We start from the raw sequence: 23,032 nt of genomic DNA, 5'->3' as shown, positions 1-23,032 counted from the left end.
GACGATGTAAGACAAACAGACGGTGAAGTATTCCATGTTATAATTACTCATTTTTGTGTGTACACATTTATCTTTCAATGCATCTATTCTTGTGTATATACATTTACTATATGCCTTTATTCTACATGTGCATTGTTGCTATTGTTATTTGGGAACTTGTTGTAATAATATTTCTTTTTACTTGGCAAATTAGTGTGGAGATTTATCTACATTGTATCCTAAAGTGCGCCAAGTCTTTTTTTGCAGGGTGTTTACATTGTGTTCTGGTGTTTTGAAGTCTTGCTCAGGTGTTCTGAAGGGAAAGCAAGACGGGGTGGATTCAGCCTTTTTGAACTTTTATTTGGTACTCTCAGTCTATGAGGGAAGAATGGGAGAAACATCTCAAAGAGCCCAAGCAAGACATAATGGGCTATGTACTGGGCCTGCGTTCATGTATGGCTGAGTACATGAAGAAGGCAAATAAGCACTAGAGGCAAGCCAGGAACTGGTATGACTAGAAGTCCGCGTTGGTGGAGTACCTGGGAGGATCACCTGGTCCACCTGAAGGAGGTTTTACAGGCCCTTCATTAGGCAGGCTGAACTATCAAGGCTAGTAAGTGCCAGGTAGGGCCGAGTTCTGTTGTGTACTTGGGCCACCTTGTAGGTGGAGGCCAAGTCCAAACTCTCCAACCCAAGATGCAGACTATTCTAGAGTGAGAGGCTCCCAAACCTCAGACTCAAGTCAGGGCCTTTTTTTGCTTGACTGGGTACAACAGGAGGTCCGTGAAGGTTTATGGGACCACTGCGGCACCCCTCAGTGAACTTACTTCCAAGAAACAGCCTAAGAAGGTAATTTGGACCCTAGGATACCAAAAGGTCTTTGACGCCCTGAAGAAGGCTGTGTGCTCAGAACCTATCCTGAGGGCACCTGACTATGGAAAGGAGTTCATAGTCCAAAAAGACACTTCTGAACATGAGATTGGGGCAGTGTAGTCACAAACAAATGATGAGGGTCAGGATCAACCTTCTGCCTATATTAGCTGGTGACTCCTCCTTAGACGGCAGCGTTGGAGTGCCATTGAGAGGGAAGCCTTTGATGTGGTTTGTTCCCTGAAGAAGCTGAGACCCTACTTGTTCGGGACTCACTTCAAGGTTCAAACCGACCACAGGCCTCTCAGATGGCTGATGCAGATGAGAGGGGAAAACTCCAAACTGTTTAAGTAGTCCATTTCCCTACAGGGGATGGACTTTACAGTGGAACACAGACTAGGGACTGACCATGTCAATGCAGATGGCCTTTCCAGGTGTTTCTACTTAGGCGATAAGAACTACCAAGGGATAGGTTTGCTGCTCAACACCTTTAGTCTTTGGAAGGGTCATGTAGGAACGTGCCCTTTTTGTATGGTCTCCATCCCCTCCACACTTTTTGTTCCAATGCTGATAGTTAGGACTCTGACAATGCACTAGATTTTGCTGCCCAGACCCCAGTGCCAGTGCTCTCTCCCTAAAACTGTTATGTGTAAATTGGCATCCCAAATGACAAGGACTTTACCCCCTTGTAAGTCCCTAGTATATGGTACCAGGGCATGGGTGGTAAAGAGCTCCTCATTGCCTGCAGCACTGTTTGTGTCACCCTGAGTAACTCAAGTAAAATACTGACAGCAGGCCTGCCATTTCAGACTGCAGGAGCAGTGCAAACTGCTCGATCTCGACTCTGCCCTCACCATCTGTGGCACAGTCAATACACTACGTTTAATATATATCAATCACCCCTAAGGAAGGCCTCCTAAAGCCCAGGAAGCAGGGTGCAGTATATTAGAGGTGTGGACAAGTAAGTGCAAGATTACATGTCTCTATAGTGCCCGTTACCATTAAAGAACACTGTAAGTGATAGACGGTTCATAGGATAACATGGGCTGGTACCCGGGCAAATCCGAGGTTGGCATCTCTATTTTGGTACCGACTAAATATGTCATGTTTGGTGTCAATTAACATGCCTTCTCACCCCGACACGACTCTTGTGTCGAGGGTGATGTGACATGCACCCAGGTGGCTACCTTAGAGATTGCCCCAGCTCATCTGTGCTCTGGATGGCAGCCTGCGCTGCTGCCACCAAGACAGGATTCTAACCTCCTGCCAGGCAGTGTGATCACTCTCAGGAGTCAGGAACAAAGACCTGGGTAGGAAGGAGGTCACACCTCCTCCCTCCCAGGAAGGCTAGTGAAGCTGCACATCAAGGCAGTGAGTTTCAAAGGCTGCACCGCCTCTGATATGCATCAGAGCTGACTCCCAGAGGAGGAAACAGCCCTGCCCCAAAAATATGTGCACCCATGTAGGCAGTAACTTAGATAGTCAAGGCGGTATGCACCCCCTGAAGGCTAGCCACACTTCCAGGGTGGGCAGCCCAGTCTGTACACTGAAAGAAGGGTTCTACCAATTTTAGAAGTGACAGAATAGAGGGTTCTGGGTAGAAAAGGTGACCTACACTCCTGGATGTAGTCACCTCAGGGGCAAATTGGACGTTGTGGCAAGCAACCCATTAGCCACTTGCACCCACACCGCTAATGCCCCTAAATCTAGGATTTAAGGGCTACCCCTGACACCAGACCCTCAGTTCTCAACATCCAGCATAGGAGAGGGCAAAAGAATAGAACTGTGTCTGCGATAACAGGACTTGCACAAAGTGAAAGAGGGATACTCTGCACCTGTGGCAATGCTTCTAGAACTACCTGATTAAAACTCGTCCTAAGCTAATTCTTAGTTCCCTCAGACAGAGGTACCCCATGGAAGCCTAAAGCATCCTCAGACTCCCCTGGACTAGTGCCACTAGTCCCCTGCAAACTTCAGGTAAAACAACGCTCTGGTTCTAAAGAATCACTGGCCAACAGATCCTCCGTAGGTTTGCCCAAATTCAGATTTTCCAGATGATGTACTGCATTGGGGAAACTATAGCCCTGCCTTCCAGGAAGTTACAAGCAGGTACCATGTGCCCCGGGAGCACCGGATGTCGAAGTACCTTTTTACAAGGATTAACGCTGCCAACGCCTGTTGGTTGCCAGTCTGGCAACTGACCTCTTTACTCGAAGCTGCACCTAGAGGGAACTCCATCTGACCTTCAACTGAAATCAGCAACCACCCCATTGTAGTGCTTTTGCATCTTGTTCCCCGCAGCACTATGTAAGCGGTAAAAGCAGCTCTCCAGCGGCTCCCCTTCTGCACAAGGGACAGCCAGGACAACTCTACACCCAAGCTACACAGGCCAGGTAAAATTGAACTGACTGTTGTGGCCTGGTCCTGGGGCCTGCATCACCTTTACCCTGCAAGGGTACCACGCTACTCCACCTGCAAGTGACAGATTGTCACTAGTGGTTTTTCCCATAGACCACAATGTTAAATGTTCACTGTATTATTTTGCACTGATTTTATATTGCTTCAAAATTCTATAACTCCGGTTATATATACTCTATTCTGTTCATTTTGGTGTCTAAATTAAGATACAAATTCACTCTTTTTATAAATTAATGTTGGGTTTCTCTTGAGTTGTGTCAATTACTTATTGTCCATGTTGGTACTCTGAAATGCTTAACACATGTTCCTCTAATAAAGCCTGACTGCTCTTTGCCACACTACTAGGACTGAGCTACGGATTAGTTAGTGTGAATCCAAGGATCATCTTTGGGTCGGGGAGAGTACTGCATGGTGAGGCCTGACCAGCACCACCACATAATTCTCTACCTTCCTACATGAATGCTTTGCTTAGTGGGCTCCTAAAAGGTGGCCCAAGTGACTTAATTCTTGCTTTGGTGAAGATGGGCAGGTTGGGGCTGTTTAGTCAGAGTAGGGTATTTAGTCACTATGTCCTGCACCCTTGCCATGGCCACGTCCCGTTCTCTGTATGATCATAGGCAGCAAATTTTCTTAAAGTTGGCAGGTCTGCACTTATAACACACATGTGTTGGGCAGGGTCAGCTAGCAGGATACTTCAGGGTCTTTTTCTCCTGTCGAGAGGTTGGAAAACATCAAAAGTAATTAATGGGAAGAGGATGATGGATGTAGGAGTAATGTTCTTGCAAGCTGTGCAGGGCCCTGAAGTCCTGGAATATTTCATGAGTGTTTCTTGAGAACTGTATATTAAACCAATAGTTTTCAAATCAATGTGTACAGTGCTGGACTGAAGAGGGAGTCCGCCGGATCCCGGATCCGACAGCTGTTATAGAGCCAGATCAGGGATCCATCTGGCCCCAAAGAAATATGCTGTATTCAGCATCACCCGCACGTTATCTGCTTTCTGTTCAGAGCAGAAACATTCATGTGGCGGCAGGGCTTTCTTATTTTAGATTCCAGCAAGGACCAAAAACAAAGGCTAAATTTAAAGGGCCAGAGCCCTTCTTTTTTTTGAGTATGGTACTGGCTTAGAGCTATCTGGAGCCTAACACCTAGACGCCTATGGTAGTAATGGAAACAAAGGCACACAGCTTGATATCACTTCACAAGTACTTAACTGAAACTACTACGATTTGGAGGTAAGCTTTTGGCTTTGTTCAATTCCTGCACATAAGAGATATGCATGCACTGTAAGGATGTCAGAAGTATTGGTCTGTACGAAATGTAGAGAAATAAAAATGTAAATAACACTTGCTATTTATTTTTATTTACTTCTTTGATAGTGCTACTCAGCCCAATTTAGGGAGTCATATAGTTTTACATCACACGCACATATGATACAATGTTAATAAATCATACAAGTGTGTAAATCAATGTACAGGATGTCACATAAGACAATGAGGGTTTCAAGGTGTAGTATATATATATATAAATCTTTATTCGGTTATATAAAAACATTTATAACCATAAAAGCACATACAAAGAACATATCACCCGCAATGTACTCGATATATAGAATTATTTGGAGTAACAGGGATTATTTCAACCAAGATTTGTTCTGTGATTATAGATACACTTTAAAAATGTAACAACACTTTTTGTGATCAATATAGTGTCCAGAAATTGCAGGTGCAGCATAGCAGGGCGACACCTTCTGAAGCCAAGAGTTCTCAACAATGGAGTTAGCCATAAACTGCGGTGATCAGCATAAAACTTACAGAACAAAACAGTGTGCATTGTTGTTTGTACTGAGATTTCGTCACAAGAGCACGCCACTAGGGCTTCTTTCCAGGAATTGCGTTTGGGGAAATCTACGAGCCTATGAAAGACATTCAGTCTAAAACGCGTCAACAAAAAACGCTCAAATTGTGACTCAACATAGGTCAAGTATGGTTCAATGTTCAAAGTAGTCGCAACTATCAGAGAGTGTTGAACAGATGTTTTGCTTATCTCCTTAGTCAGCCGCAATTCTTCCAAATAAGAGAGAGCTCTTATTTTTAACTCTTTCTTTGAGATCTCAGACATTGATTCAGGGTTAACATAGTATTTGGTCAGACCCAAATCTGTAAAAAAAATTTTTACATACAGCAGCCACTCAATTTTCCCTGCATGCTCCAAAGACATGCAGTCTGCCACAGTCTCCTTTGTAAGTACATTTTTTGATGACATCCAGATGCGGCGCCACAATAGAAGAGGTTGGATTTTGGCCAGGTCTTCAATGTGGGCCATGCCAAGTTCAGCGTGGCAGGAAAAAGTAGATGCTCGTTTGGGAGTCATCAAGAGAAATCTCATAAAAGTATTCTCTGCAACTTGCAGCACATTCGTGTTTTTATGGCCCCACAAGCCTGCCCCATAGAGTGCGATGGAGTGGCACTTCGCTACATAAATGCGAAGAAGTTCTACGGGTGGCCTCTTTCCTAGTTTCTGGGAAAATTTTATGAGGGCCATTATTGCTCGCAAAAGATGGTGTTTTCGAGCTTCGATGGCCGCTTTCCAATTAAGTTTTTCGTCAATCATGACTTCAAGGTACGGGTATTGAGTAGTCAACTCCAGCCTCTCTTTGTCTAAGAAGATGGACTTTCCCCTTTTCCTATCTTTTCCTGCCACCATCACATAGGTTTTTTTTATATTTATTTTAAGATCCAGGGTGCCCATGAACTTTGAGTACCTATCGAGGGATTTCTGCAGCTCTCGCGGAGTACGCGCTAAAATTACTGCGTCATCCGCATAAAGAAGCGCTGGAATGAGGCGGTTTTTTATTCGAGGGAGGTCCTGGGCCCCTCTCAACATCTCTACCTCGAGACCATTAGTATAGAGAGAGAAGAGAAAGGGGGCCAGGACACAACCCTGCCTCACGCCACGTTCCACCCTAAAGGACTCGGATAATTCACCCTGTGTTCTGAAACGGACCCTAGACGAAGCATTGGAATATAATGCACGAAGAAGGTTTACCAGGGCTGGGTCTATGCCCATATCAGTAAGGACTGACCAGAGCTTTGAATGGGAAACGCAGTCAAATGCCGCAGAAAGATCGACATAGACCATGTACAATCTTCCTTCTTTTGCTGTTACATATTTTCCCATCAATAAGCTTAAATTCAATGCCTGTTCTATTGTTCCAAAGCCCTCCCGGAAGCCAAACTGAATATCAGATAGCATGTTATGATCTTCCGCCCACTCCTGAAGTCGCTGTAAGACCACTCTACCCAAGACTTTGCCAAGAGAGTCCAATAATGAGATTGGCCGATAGCAGGTCACCTCCTCTCTGTTTCCCTTCTTGAAAACCGGGATCATAATTGATTGAGTCCAGGTTTCAATTAACCCATGGTTCATTGCGGCATCGAACACTCCCTTTAAAATTGGGGCCCACAGGTCAAGTTTAAATTTAAAAAAATCAACTGGTACTCCATCTGGACCGGGGGCTTTTCCACATTTGCTCGCTTTAACAGCGTTTATAACTTCGTTTAATTCAAAGTTTAAGGGAATCGGAAATAAAATTTCTTGTGGACTATCATTATTCTTCTCTGACAAGTCCACTGCTTGTGTTTTACCGAAAACTTTAGAGAAGTAGTTTACCCATGTTGGACCATCAATCGCTACTTCAACTGTTGGCTGATCACAGCTATCTGTCAGGAAGGGAGTCTTCACTACCTTCCAAAACAGCTCACCATTTCTAGTCTGGGAGCTCTCGTATAGTTGATCCCATAGAGATTTTTTTAATTCCTGCTTCCTTCTTTTGCAGGCTAGACGGTATGACCTCCTTAGCCTGCGAATCTCCTCTTGATCTCTTACGGGTTTTGTCAGAGCTTTTTTTTAGAAGTTTATGGGCTGAGGTGCATTCATGGCTAAACCACCCTTTTTTCTCGCCCTTTTTCCCTTTATTGGTACATGTTAAAAGATCTTTTACTTTCTCCAAAATTATACTAAAATTATACAACAGTTCTTCTTGGTTAGTGTCACTGTCTAGACATTTCACAATGGCGGGATATACCGCTTGAACCGCCTTATTGGTTATAGCTGCTGGTTCTATCTTGCCCCAACCTATGGCGTAGCCATTTAATTTTGTAAGGTGGATATTATTCTGGGCAAGAGCAGTCATCATCGAATATGGTTTGAATTTCCCCTCATCGATAATCAGATTAAAAACCAAGGCTGCATGGTCGCTTAGAGTATTGATTATCAGTCTAAAACTCTGAGCTTTACTTTCCAGTGTAGCTGTGACCAGAATATAATCAATCGTTGTCTCCCACCCCCTACCCAAATAGGTAGCCTGTAACTGTCCCAATAAAATATTAGTTTTATTTAGAATCACTAGGCCTAATTCTGACATCATTTCATTAAGGAGGTCTCCTATCTTTGTATGACTAAAGTGAGTCAGATGATTATCTGTTTCTTCCCCCACCCCACAAATATTACTATTTTTCGCGCCGCAGGGGTGATGATTAAAGTCACCACCCCAAACGATGCTTGGGACGTCTGACCCTTGTATTTTTTTTATCAAGGTGGAAAGTTTGTTATGGAGAGCCCCGAGTAGATTTGGTCTCTCACATTCTGGAAGGTTATCATAGGAATTTATTAAGAGAATTACCCCCTTCCTCATAAATGAGAGTTTCAATATCTGGTAATTAGTGTGAAGTCTAATGGGGGTTACTTTTAACCCAGGTATGGTATTTTTTATAAATACCGTCAAGCCCCCCTTCGCCCTACCGTGAAGACCTGCAACTGCCGCTGAGAAATATGTTTTATAGCCCATCAAATGTTGTTCATTGATGGACCATGTCTCTTGTAGACAGATTACGTGATAATCTTGAACAAAATCCATTAGGGTCCCGTCCGTTATTTTGGCGCGTAGACCTGCGATATTCCAGGACATAATTTGTAGTGTGGTGGAAGCATTTCTTAGATCTAAGCTTTTATTTGTATGAATTGCTTCCGCTACAGGGGAATTCTCTAATGCTCTTAGTCCTACAACCCCCAACTGTTTAGGTGATTCACTACAGGTATTCCTCATTGAAGTAGTGTCTAGGCCTCCAAGCTGTGGAGAATTTAGTACTGCAGGGGGGCTGACATTTTCTATTATTTGAGTTTCCACATTTTCAGTTGCATAATCAGTTTCATTAAGAGCAGATTGATATGGTACGGTGAATCTTCGTGATTGAGCATGTTTCACATTAAGTCAATCTACGTCTTCCAGACCATACAAAACTGCATAGGGATTAGAGGTAGGTATGTTAAACCTCTGATATGTCTGGGGGTGATTATTCCAATGTACTGGATTTAAGGCCTGAGATGACTGATGATTATTATTCAGAAACCTTCCATTTAACTGAGGATGAAAAGAGTGGTTACGGGCAGCTTTGTAGGAAAAATGATGATCTGCTTCCCTCCAATCCAAAGAAGGATCTTTTATGGCATGAGGTTTGAAATGGGAAGTCAGTTCTCTTGGATAGAAGTAGTTGACGAAATGTGTAGAGATAGCGTCCTCCCCTCTAGCTTCATACCAATCGCCTATGCATCTGACCGCTCTGTGGTCCCTAAAATTTATAATTATCACATCCCCCTTCTTTTCTTTTGGTCTTGTTCCTATCCAGCATGTGCGTCTCACCATAAGAATTTCTCCATTTATATGTGCAGGGAGGGGTCTGTTATGATTCAACCAATAAATAGTTTTGTTTTTTAGCGCATAAAAATCTTCCCTTACACCCTCTGATAATTCAGGAACCCCTGTCATAATAATCGTGTATGGGGCTGATTCAGGGGGTAAGTCCACTCTTCTGCTTGCTGGGATGTGTTGAGACTGGGATAACCATTCACCATTCTCATGATCTTTTGTATCCTTTTGCCTCATGTTATGCATTACCGAAGAGTTATTTTTATTTTTGCTTTTTAGTTCTTCAGTTTCTTCTAAAATACCAGATTTGGAGCTATTGCCCGCCTTTTTCTCCCTATCTAATTCTTTGCCGTTTGTTACGTGGTAGGTTCTACCTAAATCTGCGGTTTTATTAGGTAATTTTTCCGCAGAGTTTTCCCCCGGAGCAGTGCACGGTTTCATCTGGTTGTCTCTAGTTGAGGATTGCATTACCACGGGAGAAGAGGAAGGGGCTTGTTCAATAATACTGCTTTTAGTCTGGGTATTTAAGAGTTCAGATATGGCTAAATTGTTCCTTTTCATTTGTTTACTTAAATTGTCTAGATGTAGGCTTATTAATCTAGACCTTTCAAGAAGAGGGAGTAAGAGGGATTTGACCATAGTCTCTATTTTAGTAAGTAGGTCGGCCATAATGTCCTGACTAGATGGTGGTCCTAGGGCATTAATGCTTGAGGGAGGGTTATTTATCGCTAAAAGACCTGGTTGATTCGGGTTTTGAGCTAGAAGTTTAGCCTTCTTCTTTTTGGCCAAAGATGACCTGGTGGAAGCGCCTCGTCTCTTTCTTACTGATTGTCTATTTGCCACAGGTTCCGCAATCAGTAAGGGAGAGATAGCTAGGTTCGGTGAATCTGATAGCCCTGATAGAGTTAGGCTACTTATGTTATCGGAAGGGGGAACCAGGCCTGGGGAATTAACCTGAATCACTTTTTTGTTCTTTCCAGGGGTAAAGTGGGGTTTAGAGGTTCCTGCACCCTCATTCATCACCTCTGGAGAAAGAGCTTTACCAATTGTGCCCAATGAAGAACGCTTGCCAGTTAGCAGATCTAAAGATAAGCGCTTTTCTGTGTCCGCTATTTCCTTCTCCAAAATTGTAGTTACGCGTTTAAAGAATTGATCAATTGTTCCGGACACTGGGCCTTTAGAAGTGTTAACTGTTAAAGTACGCGATTTATCAGCGTCTAATGACATGTTTATAGACTACAGAGGAGTTACAGAGAAGGATTACAATTGGAGTCCAACTTTACACTAGGAAAATGTCCACAACATGCGAATACTTTAGGCAGTGCACAAAAGATACTCTCACCATGAGATGGGGGTTAGAGGGGTGGCCCGTCCCGTCCACGATCGTCCTCGGACGGCCTCAGACGGCCCACCCTTTGCCCAGGCTTCGCCCCGGTCTACGTCCCGCACGCGTCCCGCTCACGCGTTCAGGGGCGTGAGTTAAATAGCGGGAGGAAGAGGGGCCGGGAAGAGGCACCAGGTGCGGAGTATGACAGCGATGCAAGGCACCCTGGCCCTCGCAGTCCCAGCGATAGTAGAAAGCAGCCTTCAAGGATTGTTTGCACCAGAAAGTTTCCACAGCTCCAGCGATGTTAAAAGTGGGTTTTAAAAAGCAATGTCCGCAGTCTACGCCTGCGAGCGGCACCCGCGAAGCGGGGGCCGCGAGGCGTTTTGTAAAGGAGGTTGGCGGGAGGAGGGGCCGGGAAGAGGCACCAGGTGCGGAGTATGACAGCGATGCAAGGCACCCTGGCCCTCGCAGTCCCAGCGATAGTAGAAAGCAGCCTTCAAGGATTGTTTGCACCAGAAAGTTTCCACAGCTCCAGCGATGTTAAAAGTGGGTTTTAAAAAGCAATGTCCGCAGTCTACGCCTGCGAGCGGCACCCGCGAAGCGGGGGCCGCGAGGCGTTTTGTAAAGGAGGTTGGCGGGAGGAGGGGCCGGGAAGAGGCACCAGGTGCGGAGTATGACAGCGATGCAAGGCACCCTGGCCCTCGCAGTCCCAGCGGTAGTAGAAAGCAGCCTTCAAGGATTGTTTGCACCAGAAAGTTTCCACAGCTCCAGCGACGTTAAAAGTGGGTTTTAAAAAGCAATGTCCACAGTCTACGCCTGCGAGCGGCTCCCGCGAAGCGGGGGCCACGAGGCGTTTTGTAAAGGAGGTTAGCGGGAGGAGGGGCCGGGAAGAGGCACCAGGTGCGGAGTATGACAGCGATGCAAGGCACCCTGGCCCTCGCAGTCCCAGCGGTAGTAGAAAGCAGCCTTCAAGGATTGTTTGCACCAGACAGTTTCCACAGCTCCAGCGATGTTAAAAGTGGGTTTTAAAAAGCAATGTCCGCAGTCTACGCCTGCGAGCGGCACCCGCGAAGCGGGGGCCGTGAGGCGTTTTGTAAAGGAGGTTGGCGGGAGGAGGGGCCGGGAAGAGGCACCAGGTGCGGAGTATGACAGCGATGCAAGGCACCCTGGCCCTCGCAGTCCCAGCGGTAGTAGAAAGCAGCCTTCAAGGATTGTTTGCACCAGAAAGTTTCCACAGCTCCAGCGACGTTAAAAGTGGGTTTTAAAAAGCAATGTCCGCAGTCTACGCCTGCGAGCGGCTCCCGCGAAGCGGGGGCCGCGAGGCGTTTTGTAAAGGAGGTTGGCGGGAGGAGGGGCCGGGAAGAGGCACCAGGTGCGGAGTATGACAGCGATGCAAGGCACCCTGGCCCTCGCAGTCCCAGCGGTAGTAGAAAGCAGCCTTCAAGGATTGTTTGCACCAGAAAGTTTCCACAGCTCCAGCGACGTTAAAAGTGGGTTTTAAAAAGCAATGTCCGCAGTCTACGCCTGCGAGCGGCACCCGCGAAGCGGGGGCCGTGGGCGTTTTGTAAAGGAGGTTGGCGGGAGGAGGGGCCGGGAAGAGGCACCAGGTGCGGAGTATGACAGCGATGCAAGGCACCCTGGCCCTCGCAGTCCCAGCGATAGTAGAAAGCAGCCTTCAAGGATTGTTTGCACCAGAAAGTTTCCACAGCTCCAGCGATGTTAAAAGTGGGTTTTAAAAAGCAATGTCCGCAGTCTACGCCTGCGAGCGGCACCCGCGAAGCGGGGGCCGCGAGGCGTTTTGTAAAGGAGGTTGGCGGGAGGAGGGGCCGGGAAGAGGCACCAGGTGCGGAGTATGACAGCGATGCAAGGCACCCTGGCCCTCGCAGTCCCAGCGATAGTAGAAAGCAGCCTTCAAGGATTGTTTGCACCAGAAAGTTTCCACAGCTCCAGCGATGTTAAAAGTGGGTTTTAAAAAGCAATGTCCGCAGTCTACGCCTGCGAGCGGCACCCGCGAAGCGGGGGCCGCGAGGCGTTTTGTAAAGGAGGTTGGCGGGAGGAGGGGCCGGGAAGAGGCACCAGGTGCGGAGTATGACAGCGATGCAAGGCACCCTGGCCCTCGCAGTCCCAGCGGTAGTAGAAAGCAGCCTTCAAGGATTGTTTGCACCAGAAAGTTTCCACAGCTCCAGCGACGTTAAAAGTGGGTTTTAAAAAGCAATGTCCACAGTCTACGCCTGCGAGCGGCTCCCGCGAAGCGGGGGCCACGAGGCGTTTTGTAAAGGAGGTTAGCGGGAGGAGGGGCCGGGAAGAGGCACCAGGTGCGGAGTATGACAGCGATGCAAGGCACCCTGGCCCTCGCAGTCCCAGCGGTAGTAGAAAGCAGCCTTCAAGGATTGTTTGCACCAGACAGTTTCCACAGCTCCAGCGATGTTAAAAGTGGGTTTTAAAAAGCAATGTCCGCAGTCTACGCCTGCGAGCGGCACCCGCGAAGCGGGGGCCGTGAGGCGTTTTGTAAAGGAGGTTGGCGGGAGGAGGGGCCGGGAAGAGGCACCAGGTGCGGAGTATGACAGCGATGCAAGGCACCCTGGCCCTCGCAGTCCCAGCGGTAGTAGAAAGCAGCCTTCAAGGATTGTTTGCACCAGAAAGTTTCCACAGCTCCAGCGACGTTAAAAGTGGGTTTTAAAAAGCAATGTCCGCAGTCTACGCCTGCGAGCGGCTCCCGCGAAGCGGGGGCCGCGAGGCGTTTTGTAAAGGAGGTTGGCGGGAGGAGGGGCCGGGAAGAGGCACCAGGTGCGGAGTATGACAGCGATGCAAGGCACCCTGGCCCTCGCAGTCCCAGCGGTAGTAGAAAGCAGCCTTCAAGGATTGTTTGCACCAGAAAGTTTCCACAGCTCCAGCGACGTTAAAAGTGGGTTTTAAAAAGCAATGTCCGCAGTCTACGCCTGCGAGCGGCACCCGCGAAGCGGGGGCCGTGGGCGTTTTGTAAAGGAGGTTGGCGGGAGGAGGGGCCGGGAAGAGGCACCAGGTGCGGAGTATGACAGCGATGCAAGGCACCCTGGCCCTCGCAGTCCCAGCGGTAGTAGAAAGCAGCCTTCAAGGATTGTTTGCACCAGAAAGTTTCCACAGCTCCAGCGACGTTAAAAGTGGGTTTTAAAAAGCAATGTCCGCAGTCTACGCCTGCGAGCGGCACCCTGTAGTATTAATTATTATCTTTATTGGTAGGGATTATGTGTTACGTGTGCATGGCTGGGAGAAACACAAAGTCAGGATTTAAAACGTAATACAGTACTTGCACTTTTTTGTACTAGTTTGACTTTTTTAGAATGCAAAAAAACTATTTAGCATCCTTACAATAACAACAGATTGAGAAAAACACAATAAGGTTCTAAACTTATGCCTTCAAAATTGCAGGTGGGCACTGCTGGTTCATAGAGCACAGTGCTATATTAGAAGGATTGCAATTTATGAAATGCAAGTAATAAAAGAATCTCTGTGTCAGAAGTAGTAGTCAACACATATCTACGTAAAATAAAAATCCGTCATGTTCATATTACACAGTGTGCTTTTCAGGAGACACATTAATCCTCCCTCTTACTTTATGAGTCAAAACTGTGACTAGACAAAACACAGATCTCTATTAACCGCCAGAGTTATCTTGCTATTATCAGTATTACCTGAGATTCGCTGGGCACACAAAGCAGTCTGCCGTTGGTGCCCTAACCCCAATAAGATAGTTTAAAATGCAGAGTTTGAAACCAATTAAGACAGAACAGATTTGCTGTCAAGTTTCTCCTTGTTGCGTATTCCTTCGTGATAGGATTTAAAAAAAAATGTATATGTTGACTGACAGGCTGCTTTTCCTGACTCTGCCACTCGTGACCCCACTCTACTTTGTAGAAACATCGTGACCTCCAATTTGTAGGTTCCCGTGGTAAGGTTTTTCCCCATGATAGCAGTGGTGATTGGATTTGAAAAGTAGTGCTGTAAAATCGCTTTCGTTGCTTGTTTAGGGCGGGGGGAGTGAGAGGTTACCCTAACCAAGAGGTTCGAACTAATTCGTACACTGGATTATGAAACAAGTATTAAAACAATGTCCGATGATGCCTATAATTCCCATCTTCGTGTCCAACGGGTGGCTCTGTATCTAACGCTGTGGACATTTATTGGTACACAGTAAACAAGTCACACAATGTTCGGGGTTCATTACTGCTCACCTTGCCAATGTTTTTGCCAGTATAGGAATCCAGGTGATTGAAAAATACCCGTTTGCTCCTCACAATTGGCTTCTCTTCTCCTTCCTCTGCCATGGTGCCTTGCAGTGCCTTTCTCCCAAACGGGTTGCTAATGTAAACATTAGTTGCAACCCGGTAACCAGGGAGGAAGCTTCTGAAGAATAGACATCAAGGAAAGACAAAGATTCGTATTGTGCTGAATTGGTAAAGAGGAGCATAAACCATAGAAAATAGGTATCAAAAGATGATCGGAAACGTATAGTTGAGGAAACTAACCCGTGCTTGAATTACATAAGATTGTACGTCGACAAAGGAAGGAGCCAACACAGTTAACAGTTTATCAGTAATAAAGGAGTGTTTCTCACTCTCATAAACAAACATCAGGGTGTGTTTTCACTGCCTGATTGCTTTACCAAATCTGTGCCATGTCCTGGAGTATTCTTTTTCTCTACATGCTGACACCTGCCATCGAAGTAAAAACTACAACCTTCCCATGGGAAGATGGCAGCCACAGAACACAGTCAAAGAAATATGAGGATCGCCAGGCTAGCCGTCATCTACTTTCATTTTCAAACAAAAAAGTAGATATGGCGAATATTTATATTTAGGTTGAGGCATGTAAGAAATGGGAGTTGCGAGATCATCATCTGCAATATATCGTCTTCATTCATTTTGTACGTTATTAAATGCGAAACTTCAAAATGCTCATTCTACAGGTGTAACGATATTCCCATTTAACACCATTGTGTGGCTGTGGGCGTGTTAATGTACTACAGTATAATATCTATACGTTTCTACACCACGATAACGCTCAGGTGCATCCATATTCAAGTTAGAATATTAAAAAAAGACTACACTTCCCATGATGCTCATTTGCCAGACGGAAAGAAGGCAGTGGGCAGTCAAATCTCTTTCAATGAAACGGTGCAGGCTTCTAGGAATTAAAATGTAGTCAGCGCGCCTGCGCGACGTGCTTGCGCAATGGCGTTCTAGAAGGTTGCTGTGGTAGCAGCGGGCGCCATGTTAGGTGGAGCGGCGGCCCGCAGCACTTAGGGGAAGAGGCGGTCACGGCAGCGGTGGGAGGTGGAGGTGGGATTTGCTCGGCGCCCGGCCTGGAAGCTCCGCGAGGTGATGTGCCGGGCCTCCGCGGGATAAGCCAGGCAGCTGAGCCGCTTGCGGCGGGGAGCGCATCATGCCGTTGTAAGTTGTGCCGGGGACGGGAGACCCGGGTGGTTTTCATCTCGGATTGGAGCTTCTGGGCTGCTTATTCCAGGGAGCCTTGTGTATTGTACAGGGGGTGAGGGGAGAGGAAACCGAGAGCTACTTTCCCCATTTCATTGCTCCCATAACTGCTATCCCACGTGACTTCCTGAAACATTAAAAACATTGAGGCCTGCCAGTACTCTAGGCGCGCCTTTGTCCAAGTGCCGGCGGCCCTAGGGCCCACTTTCACTTGTGCCTTCAGTTAGGGACTATGACTCCCGAGGTGTCTGGAGGCTCATATGGAGGCCGGCTTTTGTACTGCTAAGCAATAATAAACGTGCCACATTAATATTGAGATGCTATTGGAAGTGCTCTAGAGGGCCGTTGCCCTGCGGATATGAGATAAACGTTACGCTCTGATGGAACGACTGCTCTAAGGTTAAATAAAAGCGGTCTTTCGTGGTCGAAATCCTCTCGCGTGACCATCTTTACTGTAACAGTTGCATTTAAAACACTTGTTCTTAGTCTTTATATACATTATGCTGTGTGATCGGTGTTCTGTGATGGTTTACACACCCAATAACCTTATCAGTGCAACGATCGTGTGATGAGTGAGACGATTAAAGCTCATGAGAGGCATTTCACTTGTTTGGAGGATGAAGGCCAGTCTACAAAGGTTGACATCCACCAAGAAGGCACACGTTGGGAGAGAGAACGAAGAACGCACCTCTGCCACTATGCCCCCGACTCTTTAACAACGTATCCCTGCATTTATCCTTTTGAATTTTTAAATGCGAATTAAAAGATATTGAAAATAACACGCTGTCCACCAGTACTCTAGTGTATGCATTTTGAGTTACAAATCCCAAAGTGCCGAATTCTCTTTTTCCTAGGACAAACGGCAGCCTAATTGTGCGCTTTTATTTTGGGTTAACGAAAGTTTTCAAGTCTGCCACTTAAAAATACGATCGTAATAACTGATTGGATAACTCCCTACCTGTGCTGTATGTAGATGGGCGATCATTTTAGGTTGGGTATTGGAGGTTTGGAGTTACATTTTATGGAACGAGTATGCTTGACTATCCCCAAGTGAGATGAATTCGTCTCCTACAGTCAAATGCCTTGCTCTAAAGTATACATTTATATTCATAAAGTGCAATGAGATTGGCTACTGGTAAACCCAAACGTTTTAAAATCCACACATAGAACTCTCATGCTAGTGTATTAATGTATTATTGATCAATGTAGGACTATTATAAAGGAAGAGATGACCCCTATCTTAAAATTAGTTCAAAGTCTTTCGAAAGCACATATTGACCCTCCCTGTAATCCCAAGCCAAGTACATCTATTGTGCAAAACACCGGTCCACCTATACCCCAGCCTCTACCACTAGCCCCAGTGGTTGTTCAACATAAGACTGGGCAATTAAAGGCAACCCAACTCCGCTCATTATCAGAGGGACCCCTCACAACTACTGGTATTAGAAAATCTCCTTCCTATGTTCATCACGTATAAGACTTGCGCCTCAATAACCAAAACCTTCCAATACAGACTACTAATACCAATGAGCCCCTCGCCACTCCTACCATAATTCGCAAAAAATTTCTGGAAAACAAGACTGCAACCATTGCTACTAACCCTCCAACGATCAATCTTCCTCCAGCTGCATCTCCCTATGTGACCATACTGACTGGTGTCCCCGAACTAAGAGAAGGTACCAAAGAAAACCACCTTAATTTGCGTAATAAAGTCCTTTTCTGGTTGGCAAGATACAAACAGTTTCCCTACGAGATGGCTAATGAGATTCTGATGGTGAGAAGGGTTGCATGGATAGGACCAACGGGAAAAAGCCTCAGGGGGGATTGCGTGGTCATTAATTTTAGATGTCCGCAGACTAATCAAATGATTCTTGACCATCCAACACTATCCTTTGGACACCATACTTCAATTAATGCATCCCCCTTGAATTTTTCTATCCTCAGGCTCCCAGCATTTCTGTCCCCTATCGAATCGACTCTATTTTTTCAGATATCGGGTTACCCCAAAATGTACCACATAGTACTAACTTGAATAATCAACATTTTGGAGTTCCCGTACACAATCGATTTGCTCCGTTAGAGGACGTCGATTGACTGGAAGATTCAACGGACACTAATTCAATAAATAGGGTTTCGCTCTGCCCCCCCTACAAGCGACATCAATGCTTATCCCACCCCTCAAAATAATGTTGCTCCCACTGAATCCATCCCCCTTAGACCCACATTAAGAGAGGTGACAACCCACTCCTCTCTTTAATAGCCTATTGTCTCAAGACCTGAAAGAAAGAATCTCCACTTAAATAACCAATTAAAAGTACTATCTTGGAACGTCGCGGGCATTGTAAATTGCTCTGCCCCGACTGGAACTCTATTAACCAGCACGACGTTTGTCTGCTGCAGGAGACCTGGGCAAAAGAAGAATTTATAAAAAAGGGCTTTTTTACAGCTAATATTTTAGCAGTTTCGGGTCCTAGAGGAAGACCATCTGGTGGGTTGTCTATTTTTATAGGGTCACATCTGGGTTGTGTAACTTCTGAAATTGCCACGCAATCACTTGATCTTCAATGTCTACAGCTTATGTTTCCCTCAGGTTCTGCCATTATTTTGGTTAATGTTTACTCCCGCCCTACTAAGTCAGGCAGTGAATCGCCTACACTAGACTTGTTGGACAAACTTATCCAATCAGTAAAAGATAAGGGCACTTTGATTGTTGCTGGCGATTTCAATTGTCAATTTGAGCCCCTACCGGGGCTCATTGACCCAATTACTAGGGAGGAAGATGAACAATGGTCCATACCGGCCCTTCAAATTCCACCTGTCAAGGCTTGGACATCACTAGCCCTTCAAATTAACTCCCTAACATTATCTAACTCACTTAGAGCCTGCAATGGGCGCTCTTTGTCGGATCTTGAGGGTAAACATACTTTTAGTCGCCCTGGCCAGACTTCGCGTATTGATTACATTATGGTTGAGGCCAAAATTTGGACGAGGGTTACGGATTTTATGATCCACCCTCGCCATGACAGTGACCACAATGCGCTGACCCTCGATCTGACTGTAGTGATGGAAAATAGTGATGGAAAATAGTCCCACGCAAAATAGTGGTAGGCCCCGACCTTTACAACTTTCTGGCGACAGAAGACGCCTTAAGTGGACGCTGATTCTTAAATCCCCTGACAAAATCAGCCTTATCTACTCGGCCACATGTAATGCCCTTGCACAAATGTGTCAAACCTTAGACCAGGACAGTGATACCAGGAAAAATCACGTGTCTGAAATCCATACTGGGAAATTATTTAAACCCCTTGACTTTTAGAAAAAAGAAAACCGCGATGGCACTCTCCTGGTTTAACTATGAATGCAGGAAGGCAAAATTAGCCCTATTGGCCACACTAAAATCTGGCGATAGGAAAGCGGTCGCTATGAGTAGAATTAAATACAAGCAGGTTGTAAATGTGGCTAAGCAGAATTGGGAATACGATAAATGGGAGGACATCAAAAGAGCTCTTATCAAAAAGGACATGAGAGAATTTTGGGCAATTGTTAGATCAGAATCAAAGGAAGGCTGTATAGCCGATGATCCTAATATTGCATCGAGTCAATGGGTTGATCACTTTCAGAGTTTGTATGCTCCCTTGGCCCCCACTACTGAGGCTCCATCCCCCCCTGATGCGATTAACGAAGTCATTGATAGTATATCTCCCAGGGAGGTAGAAAAGGCTGTAAACAGACTTCCAGTAGGAAAGGCACCAGGCCTTGACAAGATTCCAGGGGACCTATACAAGCACAAACCCGAGGTGTGGATACCATATCTTTGTTTACTTTACAATGCCATTCTCCATGGTGCCCCCATTCCGAATACCTGGGCAGGTGCCGAGATAGTCCCGGTTTTCAAGAAGGGCTCCCCTCTCTTGCCTAGTAACTACCGCCCGATTAGCCTAATCGACGTCAGCCAGAAGCTCTTTGCACGTATTATTCTAGATCGAGTGCAAGCCTGGATGGTTGAAAAACGAATACTAACTCCTTACCAGGCTGGCTTTAGAGAGAAGACATCCACGGTGGACCAACTTTTCCGATTACAACTTCTTTATTGGAAAACCGTGAGGGTAGAGGGTGGCAGCCTCTACCTTATCTTCGTCGATCTCAAAGCAGCTTTTGACTTAGTCCCTCGGCAAACCTTGTGGGCGGTCCTGGCTGAGATGGGGATGCCTGCCTGCCTTTTGGGGATTATAAAACGGCTCCATAATGATAATTTCGCCCAAGTTAGGTGCGGCAAGTGGGGCAATCTGACCCCAAAGTTCCCTGTTAACCGTGGAGTAAGACAGGGATGTGTCCTGGCCCCAACCTTATTTTCTCTTTATACTAATGCATTAGTGTCCCACCTGAGGGGAGTCAAGGACATCGATGCCCCCAAACTTAACAACGAGCAGGTGGTCGCACTAATGTTTGCTGATGATACCCTTTTTAAATCCCCTATGGGGATTCAACGTGCCCTCGATAGTTTTTTTGAATTTTGTTCCCAGAGAGGCCTTGAGGTCAACTCCTCAAAAACAAAATTTATGATATGCAACCCGCCCAAAAATAATGGTCCTAACCCTTCCCTCAATGGTGTTACCTTGGATAGGGTTTCAGTCTTTGAATATCTCGGTGTCACACTTTCGGATAGGATGGAATGGGGTCCCCAGCTAGCAAAAGCTAAATTACGACTCGCGCAGACTTGCGGTGGGATCCTTAAAATATATAGAGCTTCCATCTCAAAACCGATAGCACCCACCATTGAGATATATAAAGTACAAGCACGGACTGCATCTCTCTATGGGGTTGAACTATGGGGGCACTGTTTAACCGGAGACATTGGCAGATCGGAGAACTTGTTCCTAAGGTCGTTATTGTCCTTACCACCCAGCACTCCCCTTATCCCACTCAGAATCGACCTGGGAGTAAGGTCTATCCAAGACGAAATTGCTTTAAGGCCACTATTGTATTGGCGCAGGCTGTGGGCAACACCAGAGTTAGTGGATTATCAAAACGATTTAAAATCGTTATTGATCCCCCGTGGTATAGATAATATACCGTGGCTTCTTTATATTAAAAGGGAGCTTATTAGATTAGGGTTTCCTGCTCTATGGCATCATCCTGAAATAAACGCCCCTACACTCTCTAGAGCTGAATTGGCAAATGCATTTTGGTTAAATAACAAAAATATGACGCTAACCAATAATAAATTAGGCTCACTGACCATGGACTTCTTTAATATCAAAGAAGATTTCAAAATAGAGCCAGTTTTAGACCTGATGGAGCCTAATGCCTCTAGAAAATTATATATGCAATTCAGGTATGGAACATTGCCCTTGAGAGCCTTCACAGGAAAGTGGTCAATAAATAATCTTCCTGACTGCCCAACCTGTGGAGCTTCTAGTGAAACTGATCTACACGTCCTCTTTTTTTGCCCCACATATAAACCTATCAGAAAACGTTGGCTTCTTCAACTCTGTAGGAATTTGGGGACCACACATTGTAAAGTTGCCTACAGAATCTTGAAGACAGACACAGCATTACCTATAGTCTTTTCGGTATCACGTTTCTGGTATGCTGTGTGGCGAAGGAGAAGTTCCCTTTTATTGTCAAATTCCCCGGTATAATGCATTGTTTTTATAACATTTTAATCTTTTAATCTTTTATCTACTGTTTTAATGAATTAACTGGCAATTAATCTAATCTTTATTGTACTTACTTTTTATGAACTGCAATATCCCCTTGCTTCTTTTATAATTGTATGTCTTTGTGGATTGCTTATCTTTTATGGTCTATGACCGAAATAAAGATTATTTTGATTGATTGCTATTAATTTCCGCATATTTAGCGATTTACCACATCTGTTATTTTCTGCATTGCGTCCAGATTTTAGCAAAAATCTTTCTAGTTTAAACGGATCAAGTGTTTATAAAAAACAATACCACTCGTTGCTACGCAGTGGCAGACCTTTGACACACCTACACGGGTCACCTTTCAGTCTGTGATTGCTGTTTTGAGGTTTTAAAGTTCTTAAGGTGAAAGCTTTGATCATGCAGTGGTAACGTGTAAAAATAATTGAGCAATACTGCTTCAAAATGTGGTGCATAACAATGCACAATTTGCTTTGCCACATAATTTGTTCTTCCAGTGCTGCTTTAATTTCAGCGGCCTTGATTATAGTTAGGGCTCCCGGTTTTACGGTATTTTTTAAAAAAAACCTCTCCATGTATATTTATTTTTTGCTCATCTTATTGGTATTTATCCATATTTATTTTGTGTTTTGGGAATATATGGAGTCATAAAATGGTATATTTCCACATTTATTTAACGGATAAATATGCACTCGTACTTTGCTGCTTGTCTTTTTTTTTTTTTTTAGCAAATTAAGCAGTCAAATATAGCAAAACACTACACCTTCAGGTAAATTTGAGCATTATAATACAAATATATATTACCATAAACCTGCATTTAGGGGAATCTCAAACAATTTTTAACTTTCCATGCTGCTCATCTGTTGTCCTAGAAATCACAAAAAACAGCATGGAGAGTCACCCACAAGAAGCACACTTTAATGCATTAAAATACGGACAGAAAACACTTTGCTTTCTGTCTGTAATTATCTGTAAAAATCCGTAAAAACGGGATCCTTAATAATAGTATATTACACCAGTCATTCTGCACAGCACACATCCTAACCTCACATGCTTCAAAGTGCTCTCATATGCATTAATTGATGGCCTCCTCAGGAGTGGAGAACTGGTCAGTGTTTGTCAAAATGATAAGGACATTAATTAGGATTAGAAACTTAGTTTGTTGACCCAAGTGAACAAATTCTTGGTGCATGAGTTTAGGACGTGGGTGGCGGGCAGAAGCCACATGAAAAGCTAGTATAATTTTTAGGTCGAGCCTAGCGCAACGTGCATGCGTTGCTCTGGGAAAACGACCTCTTGGAATCACTCTAGACTTTTAACCCGCTCGTGCGTGTTTTTTTGTTGTTGTTTTTAGCATTTTTTTCTATTGGGCTTTGCCGGCATCTTTCTCAAAATACAGCACGCAATTGGGCAAAGGCTGCTGCATGTCCCTCCTTTCCCAGGAAATGCATCTGCCCACGGCTTGCGATTACGAGCGGGGGCGCCGTCTGTTCGGGGTCATGTCACCATCTGTTTTTAATTAGCGTGTTTGCCCTGCTGCCATGCTCACTCGCCCCTGCTTCTCTCTCTCGCGCCATTCTTTTTAACCAACCCT

The 23,032-nt window shown here is 45.3% G+C and overlaps 2 protein-coding genes across 2 annotated transcripts in view; one reads left to right on the top strand and one right to left on the bottom strand.

Moving 5' to 3' along the window:
- AK7 (adenylate kinase 7) overlaps positions 1 to 14,644 on the bottom strand; it is a 274,267-nt gene extending 259,623 nt beyond the window's left edge. The window contains exon 1 of the mRNA XM_085628033.1: positions 14,513 to 14,644. Within this exon, the coding sequence (XP_085484159.1) occupies positions 14,513 to 14,605 (93 nt within the window). The 5' untranslated portion in view covers positions 14,606 to 14,644. The remainder of the gene's footprint in view (positions 1 to 14,512) is intronic.
- Positions 14,645 to 15,456: 812 nt separating this feature from the next.
- PAPOLA (poly(A) polymerase alpha) overlaps positions 15,457 to 23,032 on the top strand; it is an 868,351-nt gene continuing 860,775 nt past the window's right edge. The window contains exon 1 of the mRNA XM_085626434.1: positions 15,457 to 15,730. Within this exon, the coding sequence (XP_085482560.1) occupies positions 15,723 to 15,730 (8 nt within the window). The 5' untranslated portion in view covers positions 15,457 to 15,722. The remainder of the gene's footprint in view (positions 15,731 to 23,032) is intronic.

Source organism: Triturus cristatus, chromosome 9 (genome assembly GCF_964204655.1).
Source record: "Triturus cristatus chromosome 9, aTriCri1.1, whole genome shotgun sequence".
Classification (NCBI taxonomy): Eukaryota; Metazoa; Chordata; class Amphibia; order Caudata; family Salamandridae; genus Triturus; species Triturus cristatus.
This window is presented reverse-complemented; position numbering and strand designations above follow the sequence as displayed.